The following is a 14,736-nucleotide window of genomic DNA, read 5'->3' as shown; positions in this document are numbered from 1 at the left end:
TAGATACTAGTGTGCTTCATGTATGATGCATTGTTAGTGGAGCCAAGTATCTGTAAGGTGAACAAAATATCTGCAATGACGAGACCTAGAGAAAAGTAAAACAAACCGACTAGGCCTCTTAGCACACGGTGTTCCTGGGCAGCAGGTATAAGAACGATGTGCTTGTGGTCATAAGCTGGTCTGAAGGCTGACAGTGGGCCAAAGCTGTCAAAGGGCTTTCATTTCTGTTACACAAGTACGCTCATGTAATTCTGCTCATCTGGGATGTCCTTCCCCATACTCAAGGTCAGCAACCTGCCCCCATGTCTCTGAAAGTCTGTATTAACTCATTTCAGAAATTATTTGCAATACATTGTTAAGCTTTTGTGCTTTTAATGGCCCATATTTAGTTTTCCTAGACTTCAAAGTTTGGGTTCATTTTTTTGTTGTTGTTGACGTGAATGGTCTGATTATGGTGGCAATTATATGTACCAATAGGCACATATAATTATTTGATTTAAAGTTAGAATTTAGCATTCAAATCCACTGCCACATACCTGTGTACAGCAGGCACACCTAACTTTACTGGCTACCATAATGGATGTCACAGAGAAACAGCCATCTTCCCACAATGCTCAGTTGGACAGCACCATCATAGAATTTGATTTTTCAGTGCATTACAAAACATGCTACCCTCAATCTGTCAACTTGGAGAATTAGTGGAAAAAAGAGAGTGTTTGGTCATAGTTAGAAACTTTGGCTACATCATTACTAGATTCAAACATCCAAAAGTTTCCACAATGGTTGACAACTAGTTTGTTACTTTCTACAGTGAGCACTATTATAATTATTATCATGTAACAGTAGAGCACTGTGCATAGGGTATGGAACAATGTTGACCTTTTTACTCACAAGGAAGCCATGCTAACCCTTCATGTCAATTATGCTGTTATTAAAATGTTACAGCATTTTACAATAAGATTAATTGTTAAGAATAAAATAGTTTAAAACTGATATTGTGACAAAGTTAGGATTATTAATTATTAGGTGTATAATTTTATTACCTATGTCTCTCAAGAATCAAAATTAAAATGTAGCACATCTTTTAAGGTATGTTTAGTTTCTGTTATGTATATGGAGAGCTATCTCTGATATTAATGAAATGCTTTCTAATATTTGGTTTAGAATGTGGTTTACAATATTGTCAGATACTCCTAGAAATGTCTGTCTTAAATTTTATCAACTTTACAATATCATTTTTATTAAACGATACAGATGTGTATATATTATATGAACACTAAAGTGTTTGAACTAGGCCAGGCATGTGGGTGGTCCCTCTAAGGATCTCCGCGGGGTCTGTAGTTCTGCCCCTGCTCTGCTGTTGGGACCCAGGGATAGGAGCAGCGGCTGGCTCCGGGCTATCAGTGGTAGCTCCCGCCCCTTCAGCGGTTTCCACTGTACATGCTGTCTACCTAACGATGGTTATCTTCTCATACTTTGCTCAGGCTCAGGAGACATGGACAGTATTTCCAAGGTGAGTATGTGTTCTCTGTTTTGGAACTCTAACGTTACTAAATGAGGGTTTCTAATACTGTTCTTCAATATAAATGTTGAACATAGAACTTCAGATTTGATCACTTAGCAATTAAAATATGAATATATAAAATGTTTGAGAAAGAAAATGTGATAACCCATTTAATCATGTTCTGATGCTACCTAGTGAGCTACCCTGACAGTTTGGATGATCTTTTGAAAAGCTGTAAAAGTTTGCCAAGTATCTCCAGAGATGTGACAACAGATCCTTTGGGCAGGCTGGCTGTTTGTGGAGTAAGGACACTGCATTTGTATGTCCACTTGATCCTGCCGGCCATCGTTAGACAGTACTTGATAAGAAGGCATTCTTCTAGTCCTCAGAACAGTAGGAAAGGAATTAGAAGGAAATTATATTAACTCAGGTGGAAAAGTAAATGTGTCTGCATTTTTCCTCCTTCAGCTATTTGAATGCATAAAATTAATCTTTTTGTAAGATGATTACATATTTTTAAAGAATAACTTCTAAATAGATCATAATAAAATTAAAGTAGTTCTCTGAGAGTCAAGTATATTTAGCATGTTTGATGAGAATTAAAATTAGCTAACACTAAAATGACTGAAGTTTGCTGTAGATCAGTAAGTAGGACAACTATGCTTTTATGTCACTAATATTTGTACAATGATTTAAAGTTCCTGGCACCACAAAAAAATAAAATAAAATAAGATTACCTGAGCTGTAAAACAGTTCAGTCTAAGACTTCAGGCCTAAAATATTCTAAACCGCAGCTTTGACATTGGACCTGAGGAGTTTGGTTACCAAGCTGTACAATTTCTACAGACACTTGAATGAACAGGTTTTTAGCAAACACTAACTGACCTCTGTGAGAAGTGCTGTCTATAAAGTCTGCTTTCAAAGCGAGAGTTCAAAAACAAGCATCATTCTCCATCTTCACGTGGTTTCTACCCACACAGGACTCCATTCACTTTAGACGGTGTACCAAGGCCTCATGCTGAGCTCCGATGCCAAAGATAAGCACACATAAGACCACACACACACACACACACACACACACACACACACACACACACACACACGTGTGTGTGTGCTCCATGAAACTGAACAGGCCAAACTGGAAAAAGTTTCAAAAGTTTGGTTCAAGTTTTGAGGATAGAAGAAACAATAAATTGCTAATTAAGGGAGTATTTTAAAAAAAATAGTTAGGTAAAAATTGAAGACTGGCCAGTAAAATGACTCACCAGGTAAAGAGACTTGGAGTGCAAGTCTAGAAACCTGATTTCTGCCCCCAGACCTCACGTAAAGGCAGAACGCGAGGAGGCCTTGAGGTTGTATCTAACCCCGTTTTACATATACAATGTGAATTTCTTCCAAACCTAGAGAAAGGGTAAGCGGAAATTAATAGAATCTCTTTGCTAAGGGATCAGTAAAATCTGAATTATATTTTAAAGTCGAATCTTAGATTAGAAATAACACAGTAATGTGCCAATACTCTGAAATAAAAACTGTCACCAACATGATTAAAACAGCTAAAAACAGTCCTTTCCTGAGTTCTGTCTTGCTCCCCTCCCCAGATGATGTGTCCACTCACCGACCCTGAGTGGTTTGGAATTCCAGTCTGAGAGGCCAGGTACCCTTTGCCTGCATTTTCCTCCAGTCAGTGTGATTCTGTACAGCTCAGTTTCTTTTTAACAAATGGGTTTAAAGATCTGATACTGACTTCACTTATGTAGTATTTGATTAAAATTCCTTTCAGCTTACTTATATATCCTCTACCTTAAAAACAGAAGCAAAAACATGAGTTTGAGCCTCCATGCTATGAAGACATGGCATGGAAAATAGAAATAGTAACTTGGACATGATGTTTTTAACTCTAGATAACAAAGCAGTGCCTGGGATCTAGGGTAGAGCTTTTGCCTGGCATATGCAAGGCTATAGATTCAAATGCCAGCACAAAAATACTAATTATTAACTGATTAATTAAAATAAAACCAACATGCTTAAAGTTCACTAAACTTTTAGAATAAAAAAAAATGTGAAAAAACACAGCAGAGATCTAAGTCACCCGAGTGCTAGGAGGAAGTCTGCACACAGAATAAGTATCTCAGTTACTCCTCAGTGGCTGTGACAGTCACCACCAACAAGGTAGCATATGGAAGGAGGTGTTTAATTTGGGACCCCAGTGGTGTGCCTCCTCCAACAAGCCTACACCTCCTTATTCTCTGTAAGCAAACCTTCCACCACCTGGGAACCTAGTATTCAAATCTGTGAGCCTATGGGACATGCTCACTCAGACCACCACAGTCAGCAAAATCATTCCTGTAAAGCACAGTGTACTATTTAATTAACAGTTCTAGTAACTAATGAATCTAAAATAATGAATCTAAAAAATTTTTAAAGGAAATAAAGTTGTCGGGTTTACTTCAAAGTACAGTTGCCTTTCTTTATTCATGGGTAGCTAACGTTTTCAGAGGGAAAACTTATAAGAAATGATGGCGCTCTCATTCTGCTGCGGAAGTCTGGTTCTGAAGCATAGAGAGCTCCTCTGGTCTCCAGAGCTGCCTCTCAGATCCTCCCTGCATGGGGCTCAGTCAGACAAGTCACGAGCTGCATTCATGCCAGCAGTCTGCCTGCCTCTGCTTACGGATTGGCCATATTGTTAAAGCAAATGTTATCTTAGGAACTCATTCATAAAACTCTAATGTTTGTGATAGAACTTGCTGTAGTAAATCAAAATGTTCTAAGTATTTTTTTAAATTCCAAACAGAAATATAAGCCATATGGTTCAGAGCAAAATAATGTTTAAAAAAAAAATCTTTCTTCCATTTAAAAATAAGTGTTTCATCCTGAATTTTTTAAACTCGATTAATTATAACTTGAAATACTCCTTGAGTCTCCATTACAGGGCTCTATAAACATGATGTAAATGTCATTCTGCATTTCCTATTGGCTGGCTATCGTACATAGTTTAAAGCGTACTGTAATGATAAGGCAAGCAAACTTAAACAGGTCTTTCCAAAGGCCCCGCTAACTGTGCGGACCGCTGATCGCAGCTGCTCCGTCTTGGAGACCCTGCACGGGAACTGTCCTGCTAAACTAGTGGTGAGGGGCATCGGCAGCAGTCTGCTGTCTTTCTGAAAGCACACAGTTTTCCAGGCCTCCGGTGTCTGTCTTTCTGAATGACCTTCCTTTCTTCCTTATGACTCACATAAAATAATCTCTAATATGCACAGAGAATTAAAGGGAAATGTCTATCAAAGCAATGACCTTTCAAAGTTGGATTAGTAAAATTACTAAGGGAGTGATCTCCACCATGCCTTATCCACGAGTAGGCTCTCCTCATCAGCCTCCTGCTAGGAGACTTTATTTTTACCTAAGTTCTTGAAAACCTATAAACTGAGGATGAGGAATTGAATAAACATTGATTCTGGGAGTAATAGTCACCATTATTTCAGGGTTTTTCTTGTTTTCAAACTTTGATGTGCAAAATTTTACCACTTGTTCTGGTCCACAGTGTGACCCAGAGTGTGAGGAAGAGGCCGGGTCAGCAGCACGTTTGTCCTCAGTGGCGCTGCTGCTGCTGCCCATTCAGAGTTTGAAACTCTACAGTGCACGAGGGAGATGACGATCTTCTACAGTGACTTCTCTTTTGAATCTTATTTACAGAATTCTCCCAATAATATGAGCTTGAGTAACCAGCCGGGCACTCCAAGGGATGATGGCGAAATGGGGGGCAATTTCCTAAATCCCTTTCAGAGTGAAAGTGTAAGTATTCCCTGACCATGTCACTGTGCACAGGTAGTCTTGAGCTCTCCTGTCAGAACACATGTTCAGTTACATGTATACATGTTATTGGTGTTTAGAGGGTGTTCAGTATGTAGATCTTCTAAAAGTCAAAAGAATCTTCAAATGCAATTTTATGCAATCACCATAATACTGATTTTCTTGTAGAGAACATCCATTGTCATGAATCAAACAAAAAGCACATTACCTCTTTAATGTGCCCTACCTTCCAGCAAAATGTGAGGGCACTGCAAAGTCAGATCTGTTCTTGATTTTGTCATAGACAGACATGACAATAGTCTACATGTGTTGTGACTTTGGTGAAATGAAGGTCACATTGGTGGTCTGTCAGCCTGAGCCCAAAGCCTGTGGCATTTTTAAAGTGCTATTGTAGGGTTCTAGGTTATCTCCATAGATGTGTACAGGACAAAAGTGAAGTTACATACTTCATTTGTTTACTTGGCAAACAGCTTATAATGATTTATATGTGGCAGGGCAGTATGCTAGACACTGGAGGACACAGAACAAGATACTGCTATTCTCAAGGAGTTACTGTGTAATGCAATAACATTTATCTTTGATTTCACTCCAGAAACACTCAAGGAATTCTTTCAACTTTCCTAGAGCCCCTCAAAACTCAGAATTTGGGGGAGTGAGGATGTGGGTAGGGGGTTGAAAAGGGCTAGTTAAGGATTTCAGGGGCTGCTCTGAGCTGGGACCACTGAGCTGGGTTATAGAACATGTTGCAGAGCCCAAGTGAGCTTTATCAGCATAGGACCCATGGATCTGTCAGATGACAAAAGGCACACGGGTCCTGCTTGCTACCATGCTGCCTGACTCAGCCTGTACCAGAGATTGACCCATGCCTAACAGCAGCCTACTTTAGTGCAGAGTGACTCCAACATGGAGTCCAGGGCTGGATGTTCCATGGATTCCTTTGCTTCTTGGTTTCAACCTCTAGTCTCCACTGGAAATGATGCTGCCCCTGCATGTAGGCTATAAAAAAGGTGTTTTTTCCTGCTCTCCAATTTGCTTTATTTATATGATTGCTGAGGGCAGGGACAGTAGATAAAATTACACGAGCTAGCCTAGACACCAGTGAGTAAGCAGGAAAAATCAGGAGGTAGTACACACTTTCGGCCACACATGAAATTACAAGAGTTATTTATTTTAGAACCTTGATCTTTGGTTTGCCTCAGGAATGTGGACAAGTCAGTCATTTTCAATGTTTATTTTATCTAATAAAACACATTTATCTCCTTTTGTTTAATTCTTTCAGCAGTAATGTAATTTAATGAGGTATATACAAGTCAATTCAGTTCACTTACTGTGCTGTTTGCAAAGTTTTAGATTAAGAAACAAAGTATTCCAGAGTGAGGAGGATAGCATGTATGTCCATCAGGAGTACAGGTCTAGTAACACATGTTCACAGGTAGGCCGTCTCTTGGATTAACATGTATGCATTCTATACTACACTGTTGGCAGCAAAGGGGTGAAGTAAACTGTGGATCAAAAATAGAGCATGTATGTAATGGATACCACTCCATTAACAACTCTGACCAAACGCGAGGACAGTGTGTTAAAAGACATAAGAAGCACAAAAAGTCAGCACCGAGTGGCTCACTCACACAGAATCCACTCAGATGCTGGTCATGATGGGCTCCTTAGATGTTCCACTTGCAGCCTTAGGCATGTAGGTGTAAAACAGACACACAAATGCACAAATCAAGCACGTACTAGTAATAAAACATAAAGAAATGCATTTTAAAATAGTTCTTTGATGTGTACTTATGTTTACAATTGATTAAACATGTAATTTTATCTTTCTTCCTTGTCCTCATCAATCATATAAATAAAGCAAATTAGAGAGCAGAAAAAAAAAAAAACTCTCTTTTTTTATAGCCAACATGCAGGGTCAGCATCATTTCCAGTGGAGACTATAGGTTGAAACCAAGAAGCAAAGGAATCCACAGAACATCCACATCTAATAAAATGAATGTGTGTGTCGTGTGTGGGGGGGGGATGAATGAATGAATGAATGAATGAATGAATGAATGAATGAATGAATATTTGCGTGTTCTTTGTGTAGTTCTGACTTGCCTGGAACTTGTATTTGGACTAGGCTGGCCTTGAACTCACAGAAATCTTTCTGCCTTTGCCTCCCAAGTGCTGTCTTTGTCAGAGTTGAATGGTTTGTATTTTATAGTCAGAAACATAAAGACGTATTTCCCATACACATGTGATAAAAGCTGGTATATGCTTAGGACCATCTCATAAATGGTCGGAAGTCTGTCAAAAACCAAGCAAAGGTCCATTTAGTCATTTTATAAGCAACCTAAGGTCACCAACTCAAGCAGAAATTTTTAAAATTAGACATTCTCACATGGTAATTACTATCCTAACATACACTAATTTGACACTTGAATGACTAGAGGAAATATTTTTGTTTTCCATAATCAAGTTACTGTGTGAAACTTGTATATGTGGCAAAAACAGTTCAAAATACACAACACCGTACCCTGCACCGGGCTGCTGTGACAGCCGAAGCTTCCCAGTGCACCCGCTTGAGCGAGGGCTGCCAGAGCTGCTGGCATTCATGACACCTTTGCTTTTGAATTTGCATTTATTTTTGGTTATTGTGTATTCAGAACAAATTTTACTCTTGCTTAAATCCCACCCACCCCCCCCTGCATTTGGGTACATGGTCCCACCTGAAGTCACATCCACAGTTGGTGCAGCTGTGAGTTACAAGAAGCTGGAGCCCAGTGGGATGGATCAGGAAAGGCAGGGCTGTGGAGAGACATGAAGAAGGGAGCTGCAGAGTGCAGAGACGATGATGACGTACCGTGTCTTTCACAAAGGCCAAAAGGAAGAACTTTATTGTTTGTACTACAGAAAAAATGGCATTATTTAAGGATATAGGTGTGGTTAGCCCTGTTTGAACATTCTCCAACATAGCATCACAATATCACATGGTAGCATAAGTAACTTGTATCACTTTTTAAATTAAAATATTTTTAAATAAATGCTGGGGTTGGCATAAATTGGATATTTCTAAGATAAGAGGTATTATTAGGGATTAAAAGTAAACTTTTGAAAGTTCCACGTGACTTTAACTAAGTGCATGGAAAAGAGGCGTCCTCCCCTCCCCTTCATATTCATCAGAACTCCTGTTTTTCGCCCTTAGAAAGGGGACACAAATGCAGAAAGCCCGTCAAGGAGAGCAGAGAAGCAGAGAGCAGAAAGTAAATACCCACCTCACCCTTAAATCCCAGCAGAAGAGCCAGCTGTCTGCATGATTGAACACTTAGGGTGGGAGGGGCTGAGAGCAGCTGGATGAATGGACACTTGGAGTAGGAGGAGCTGGGAGCAGCTGGATGAATGGACACTTGGAGTAGGAGGAGCTGGGAGCAGCTGGATGAATGGACACTTGGAGTGGGAGGAGCTGAGAGCAGCTGGATGAATGGGCACTTGGAGTAGGAGGAGCTGAGAGCAGCTGGATGAATGGGCACTTGGAGTGGGAGGGGCTGAGAGCAGCTGGATGAATGGATACTTGGAGTGGGAGGGGCTGAGAGCAGCTGGTTTTGTCATCTCCTGGCCCATCTCCTGGCCAGGCTGCCCTGAACTCAGAAGGCCCTTCAAACTACAGGGCGGAGTTGAAAACAAGGCTTACTATGGCTCCTCCTTCCCTTTCCTGCTCTAGCAGGAGAGTTCCCCAAAGGGAAATGAGCTGATAACAGCCAAAGACACTGCCTCCTCTTCCTGGTTGATGGTTGGAGACTGAGCACAGTGGGTTGGGACAAGGACGATTGATGGCTACCACAGTCTAGAGAACACATGTACTCAATCCTGCTGGCTACTTGGTCCTGTGGTCTATCTAGAAGGCGAGTTCACTTAACTGCAGCTGGTGTCTTTGTTATTTATCTATGGCTTGCTTTAATTTACTATGTTTTTTACAAGAATTTTATACATGTATATATGTTAGATCAAATCTGTCTCCCCAATCCCTCCCCTCTAATTCTTTGCTGTCCCCAGCCCCACTTTTCCCTGACAGTTCCATGTGCTCTGTTGTGGAGTTCCTTGACTGCACTTCGTGTTGCCTGTATGTGAATGTCTTCACACCTTTTTAATATGTATTTTAAAGTAGACCAAGAAGGGAATGGAGAGGAAGATAGACAAAATTCTGTGCTGACAAGCACGGGGTTTAAGGACATGGTAGAATGAGGTCTCTCCAGTGACTCTATTTGTACAGTATCTGAGAAAATAGTGAACTCAAAGATCCCAGTTTGAATGTTCACAGTCTGGATTTTAAGGCGTAGAGCTTGTGTGCTTAGCAGCTTGAGGCTGCTGCTCTTGCCCCAGAGGTTAAGCCAAAAGGCCAGAGGAAACAACTGTTCAGTGCTCACTGTATACTGGATAGTAACCCACGCTCTCCCGACACGCTCTCCCAACATGCTGCTTGATTTAATTACATCAAAACAACATGCCAAAATCCACAAAGCTAGCACTGCAAACACAATCGGCAGGGTCAAATGAACAAGACTCCTTCATTCAAGACACAAAGCTGCCCCCTAGTGTTCACGTGCTGTAAATACTTGCTTTACATGGTGCAGAAACAAAAACAGCTCAAAAGAGACGAGAGCAGTTGGATTAATTTGAAGAATGTTTTCCCATGGCCTTAGTCTATTATCAGATTAGCAGGTGTGCTGTTAGGACCACAATATTCAACAGCGACATGCTGACTGGCAGACCTCCCACCTTGCGTGCCCTGTCCACTGCTGCTACTGTTAGGAAACTTTAAGTGGTCACAGAAACATTAAGTTACTTCATGTTGTATTCAGAGGAGTGCAACTACTCCTTATTTCTCATCAAGAAAAAAATATTTATAGAAACCAAGAAAGTGGTGTGATCTAAAGTATTCTTCCAGCAAATTTAACGACTATGTCTAACGGATTTTGTAGAACATTAATTAGGTGATAAGAAGGAAAAGACTCTACACGTTCATGTTAGGACCTGCTATCTCAAAGTATACTTTAAGGAACAGATAAAATGGGTATATGTTTAAAATAATAGCTTCAGTTCTACTTTTTTTCAACACAGAGTGCTGTCAATAACTACAGGGACCATTTTACCCTCCTAGGAGAGCCAGACTAACTGAATAGTCCCAGACGGTAGGACCTGACTTCACAGCACTGTAGTACAAACCGTACAGTGTGTCACTGTGTGTCAATGCAGCAGCACAGCGCACACACTGACGTGAGTCCACACCATACACCAGGACACCGTGTGTCTCTCACCATGGCAGCCATTCAGCACTCATCCCTCCTCTCTTCTGGGAAAATGTGGACCACGTCCTCAGTACTCTGAAGATGGTGATTCGTGGGAATGCTCCTTTTTGCTGGCATTCTGGGAGCTTTTCTAGAATTTATAATTCCCTTTAGTTTCATTTTCTTAAAACTGTTTGAGTAACAGAAACTGGCAGTGAGCAATCTCCAGCCTTACAGGAACATGAGACACGGCCAGGGATGCCCAGGCAGGAGTGCCTCCCGTCAGTCTGCCAGAGACAGTGCCTATCACTCTGCAGTTGTGCGTGCCACTCAGTGCATCTACCTAACCAGGTTCTAGTAAACTCTGAGTTTTATTTCTCGGAGCTGGTTCCTGACCCTCGGTTTCTCTACACCTAATATTTTTCCTTCAGTTTCTTTCATAGGCAAAGTGACTTCTTCTAACTTCCTGATATATCAACAATGTTTTTTTTTCCTGTAAGTTTTCTCAAGACATTTTATATAAAATTCATTTTTATATATTTTATTCATTTTAACAAAGACTTATGCAGCTAGAAGATATCTGACAACAGAGTAAGAATGTGTGTATCATTAGGTAACATATCTTAGAATGAAAAGGATCTTCCAGTTTTCTCTAACATCATGTGATATATGAGTGAGCTGGAATGAAGAAAGGACTCTAGAATGCGGAAAATCCAAATTGCCCAGACTGCACAGTCAGGTTGTCTGCAGTTTAGCCCAGGAGCATTTCCTGTGGGGCTCTGCAGGAAGCCATCCTACCTCCCGGCTTCAGTCATTGACACAGCACCACTCTGCAAGCCATTTATTCTGAAATAATGCCAGTGATTAGCAACACTAAACACACGGGACTTTACTTCAGAACTTCCAGTCTCCGCTTCAAGAACTTAGAAGCCACATACTGTGGCACCTGATGTGCTGGCCAGGATGGAGTAGAGAGTTCCATCAGCACAGGCTCAGCTGGACCACACACGCCTGTCCCTGTCCTTAGACCAGCTACAGGGCTGTGGGACGCATGGCAAATGTCTCTGCTTCTCTGCCTACTTTGCTGTAGAGGCACACCCTCATCTTTTCTTTTTTTAAATGATGTATGTATGCATGTACGTATTTATGTATTTTTTATAAGTACACTGTCGCTGTCTTCAGACTCATCAGAAGAGGTTTATATATTTTATTCATTTTAACAAAGACTTATTACAGATGGTTGTGAGCCACCATGTGGATGCTGGGATTTGAACTCAGAACGTCTGGAAGAGCGGTCGGTGCTCTTAACCACTGAGCCATCTCTCCAGCCCCCTCATCTTTTCCTCCTGCTTGTTCTTGTCTCTGAATATCACTGTATTCTGTACTTTACCTGTAACTGCATATAGTTCTAGTGTGTGACTGATGTTTAGTCCAAGGCTGCGAGTAAGAAGTTGCCGCTGACGTCACTGGTGACGTGAGGCCTCGTCACCCTGCCGTGGAGTTGGGTGCTGAAGTCACTGGTGACGTGAGGCCTCGTCACCCTGCCGTGGAGTTGGGTGCTGAAGTCACTGGTGACGTGAGGCCTCGTCACCCTGCCGTGGAGTCGGGTGCTTAAGTCACTGGTGACGTGAGGCCTCGTCACCCTGCCGTGGAGTTGGGTGCTTAAGTCACTGGTGACGTGAGGCCTCGTCACCCTGCCGTGGAGTTGGGTGCTGAAGTCACTGGTGACGTGAGGCCTTGTCGCACTGCCGTGGAGTTGGGTGCGCACTCCAGCCAGGGAACCGCTTATGTATGATGGGTGGTGCTCTTATTTTGAGTTGGTTTTTTCATCCTGCCTTGTTTTTCTGAGTTGAATGCATTTTTATTCTCTGAGATTATAATACAGTTACATCATTTCCCTCTGCCCTTTCTTCTTCTTGCCCAGTGCTCCCTACTGTCCAACACAGGAGTCAGGTAAACCACCTGACTTAGCTTCCTTCTTCTAAAACAGCTCAAGGCTGTTCACTGACAAACAAATTCTCTTGGTGTAGCCAGTGTTAAAGACTGAGCAGCACCCCTGTGACCCAGCCGCCCTTTTCCAGCCTCACCCCCTCCCCCATGGCATTCTCTGCAGTCCCTGCGAACAGTGCATTTGATTTACAGGCCTACCAGCTGGGCCCTCTCAGTGCGCTCACGGGGAGCTCCTCGCACTGCAGCTCCTCTGTGCCCTCGTCCCTCCCAGCTTGCTGGGATCGTCCACTTTCCCCTTTCTACCAACATTCTAAAAGGTTATGTCCCACTGACCACTTAGCCACAGGTCTCTATTGGATTCCCCAGTGTGGAGCCCGACCTTTGGACTGTACCCGTCTCTCATCCTGAGACATTATCATTATATAACATTAAATCCTTGGAAGTGCTTTTTGCAGGCTTTCCATCAAACACTAAAATATTGCAGGGTCCACGTGTTTACTTTGATCTAGAAGCCATTTTCATTTGGAGACTGTTAGCATTTGCAAGAGGCGTCATCTCTATTTAGATGATCTAGAGCTGTGCTGTACTCAGGGATGACCTCAGCCAAGTGACTTGTCAACCGCATCATATTGTTAGGCTGAGTTGTGTGCACTAGACTGATGCTGGAGTCCTGGCCGCCATGTGTGTGTGTGTGTGTGTGTGTGTGTGTGTGTGTGTGTGTGTGTGTGTGTGTGTGCGCGCGCATGCGCATGTGTGGCTTCTATGTTAACACATCAGAGCATCTGGTGTTTTCACAGACTCAGCAGAGCTGCTCAGACCTCCTTACATGACTTCACTGAGCACTTTCTGTGTGTTGAATCAGGTACATAGTTGAAGGATTTTATATTGAATCCTCCTCAGACTTGATATTGTCAGAACGGCTGTTATAAAAGGGAACAAACTAAAGGAGAGTTCAGGGAAGTCCCCCACTCACTTGGCTATGTATAGCTAAGGCTAGGCCTCAGACTTCTTCACTGTGATGCATCCTTGAACTAAAGTTGCCCAGATTGTTACAACTGTCTTCAAACCCCTTGGAAGGAGAGTCTGAGGACTGGATAATGATCTAGGTAGGTCCTGGGAAATGATTAATCAGGCTTTGTAGAGGAAATAATATAAAATTTTAAATTAAGTAAAGCCATATACACTAGCTCATTACGGTTCCTTATTTTCCTGAGGTTAAAGGTGTGTACTTAAATGTCTGTGGAAACCAACACTCATCACTTGGCCTCTGTACCAAGGAGACCCATACTGGCATCACTTTTAAGCACTGGCTTCTCTGTCCTTGCAGTACTCCCCCAGCATGACCATGAGTGTGTGATCCATTACCGCGTCCCCTCATGAAAACCATCGTGAGTCAGCCCATCACAAAACTACTACGGAAGAAAACTACTCATCGTGTACAGTTAGACAACGGAATCTCAGACAACCAGACCACCTTTTAGTTCCTGCTCTCTCCCCTATTTTGAGAAGAAAGCGGGCCCACACGTGATTCAAGCAACTGTACGGAGCTGCCCATTAGCTGCCCCAACTGAACTGCGGTGATTATCTGTGTGTGTGTGGGGAAGAGAATGCATCGTATGTGCAGATCTGTATGCACATATATGCATACGTGCATTGACCCACAGGACATTGTAAGATATTATCACACGACATCTTAAGTAGAAGTAAGTAGGGACTTTTATTCCATCCTTTTTTTTCACGTTTACATTTTAATTATTAAAGGTTGCTCCTGCGCTTCCTGAACTATTTTGTGCTGTGTACATCACTGCTTTATATAAGTTATTTTTTAAGGTGAACTCAGATGTTATGGTTTTGTAAATGTCTGCAATCATGGATAGGAATAAAATTGCTTATTTGAGAGCTTTCATTCACTGTGTCTGAAGCAAGTTGCCTGTGAACCCAGAGTGTACCGAGTAGAGACAGTGTCTTCATCCTCATGTCCAACCAAGTGTTCTGTTCCCTTCTGTGCAGAGTCGTGTGCTGCTTTGTATGTAAGGAAAACACAGGGCCTCACGCAGTACATTTCTGCAGTAACTGTTTAAACTGAGTTCCTTCTTGATTTGTTTGTCTTAATGATGCAGAAATGATTAGCTAACTCAAGTTACCTACACTGTAGCAATAAAGTGACACAGGTTACCATACTTTTAGCACACATTCTTAAACACAATA

At 41.9% G+C, this 14,736-nt stretch overlaps 1 protein-coding gene across 7 annotated transcripts in view; it reads left to right on the top strand.

The window, feature by feature from the left end:
- Nucleotides 1-14,434, top strand: part of Ssbp2 (single stranded DNA binding protein 2) — a 253,947-nt gene extending 239,513 nt beyond the window's left edge. For 4 of the 7 annotated variants that reach the window (XM_032899052.1, XM_032899050.1, XM_032899048.1 and 1 more), the window contains 3 exons: nucleotides 1,485-1,513; nucleotides 5,195-5,293; nucleotides 13,856-14,434. In XM_032899052.1, coding sequence (XP_032754943.1) covers nucleotides 1,485-1,513; nucleotides 5,195-5,293; nucleotides 13,856-13,885 — 158 coding nt within the window. In that variant the 3' untranslated portion in view covers nucleotides 13,886-14,434. The remainder of the gene's footprint in view (nucleotides 1-1,484; nucleotides 1,514-5,194; nucleotides 5,294-13,855) is intronic. The other 3 variants (XM_032899049.1, XM_032899054.1, XM_032899053.1) reach the window with 1 other exon arrangement.
- The last annotated feature ends 302 nt before the right edge of the window (nucleotides 14,435-14,736 follow it).

Source organism: Rattus rattus, chromosome 3 (assembly GCF_011064425.1).
Source record: "Rattus rattus isolate New Zealand chromosome 3, Rrattus_CSIRO_v1, whole genome shotgun sequence".
Taxonomy (NCBI): domain Eukaryota; kingdom Metazoa; phylum Chordata; class Mammalia; order Rodentia; family Muridae; genus Rattus; species Rattus rattus.
Note: the sequence above shows the minus strand (reverse complement) of the source record. Positions and strands in the feature narration are given on the sequence as shown.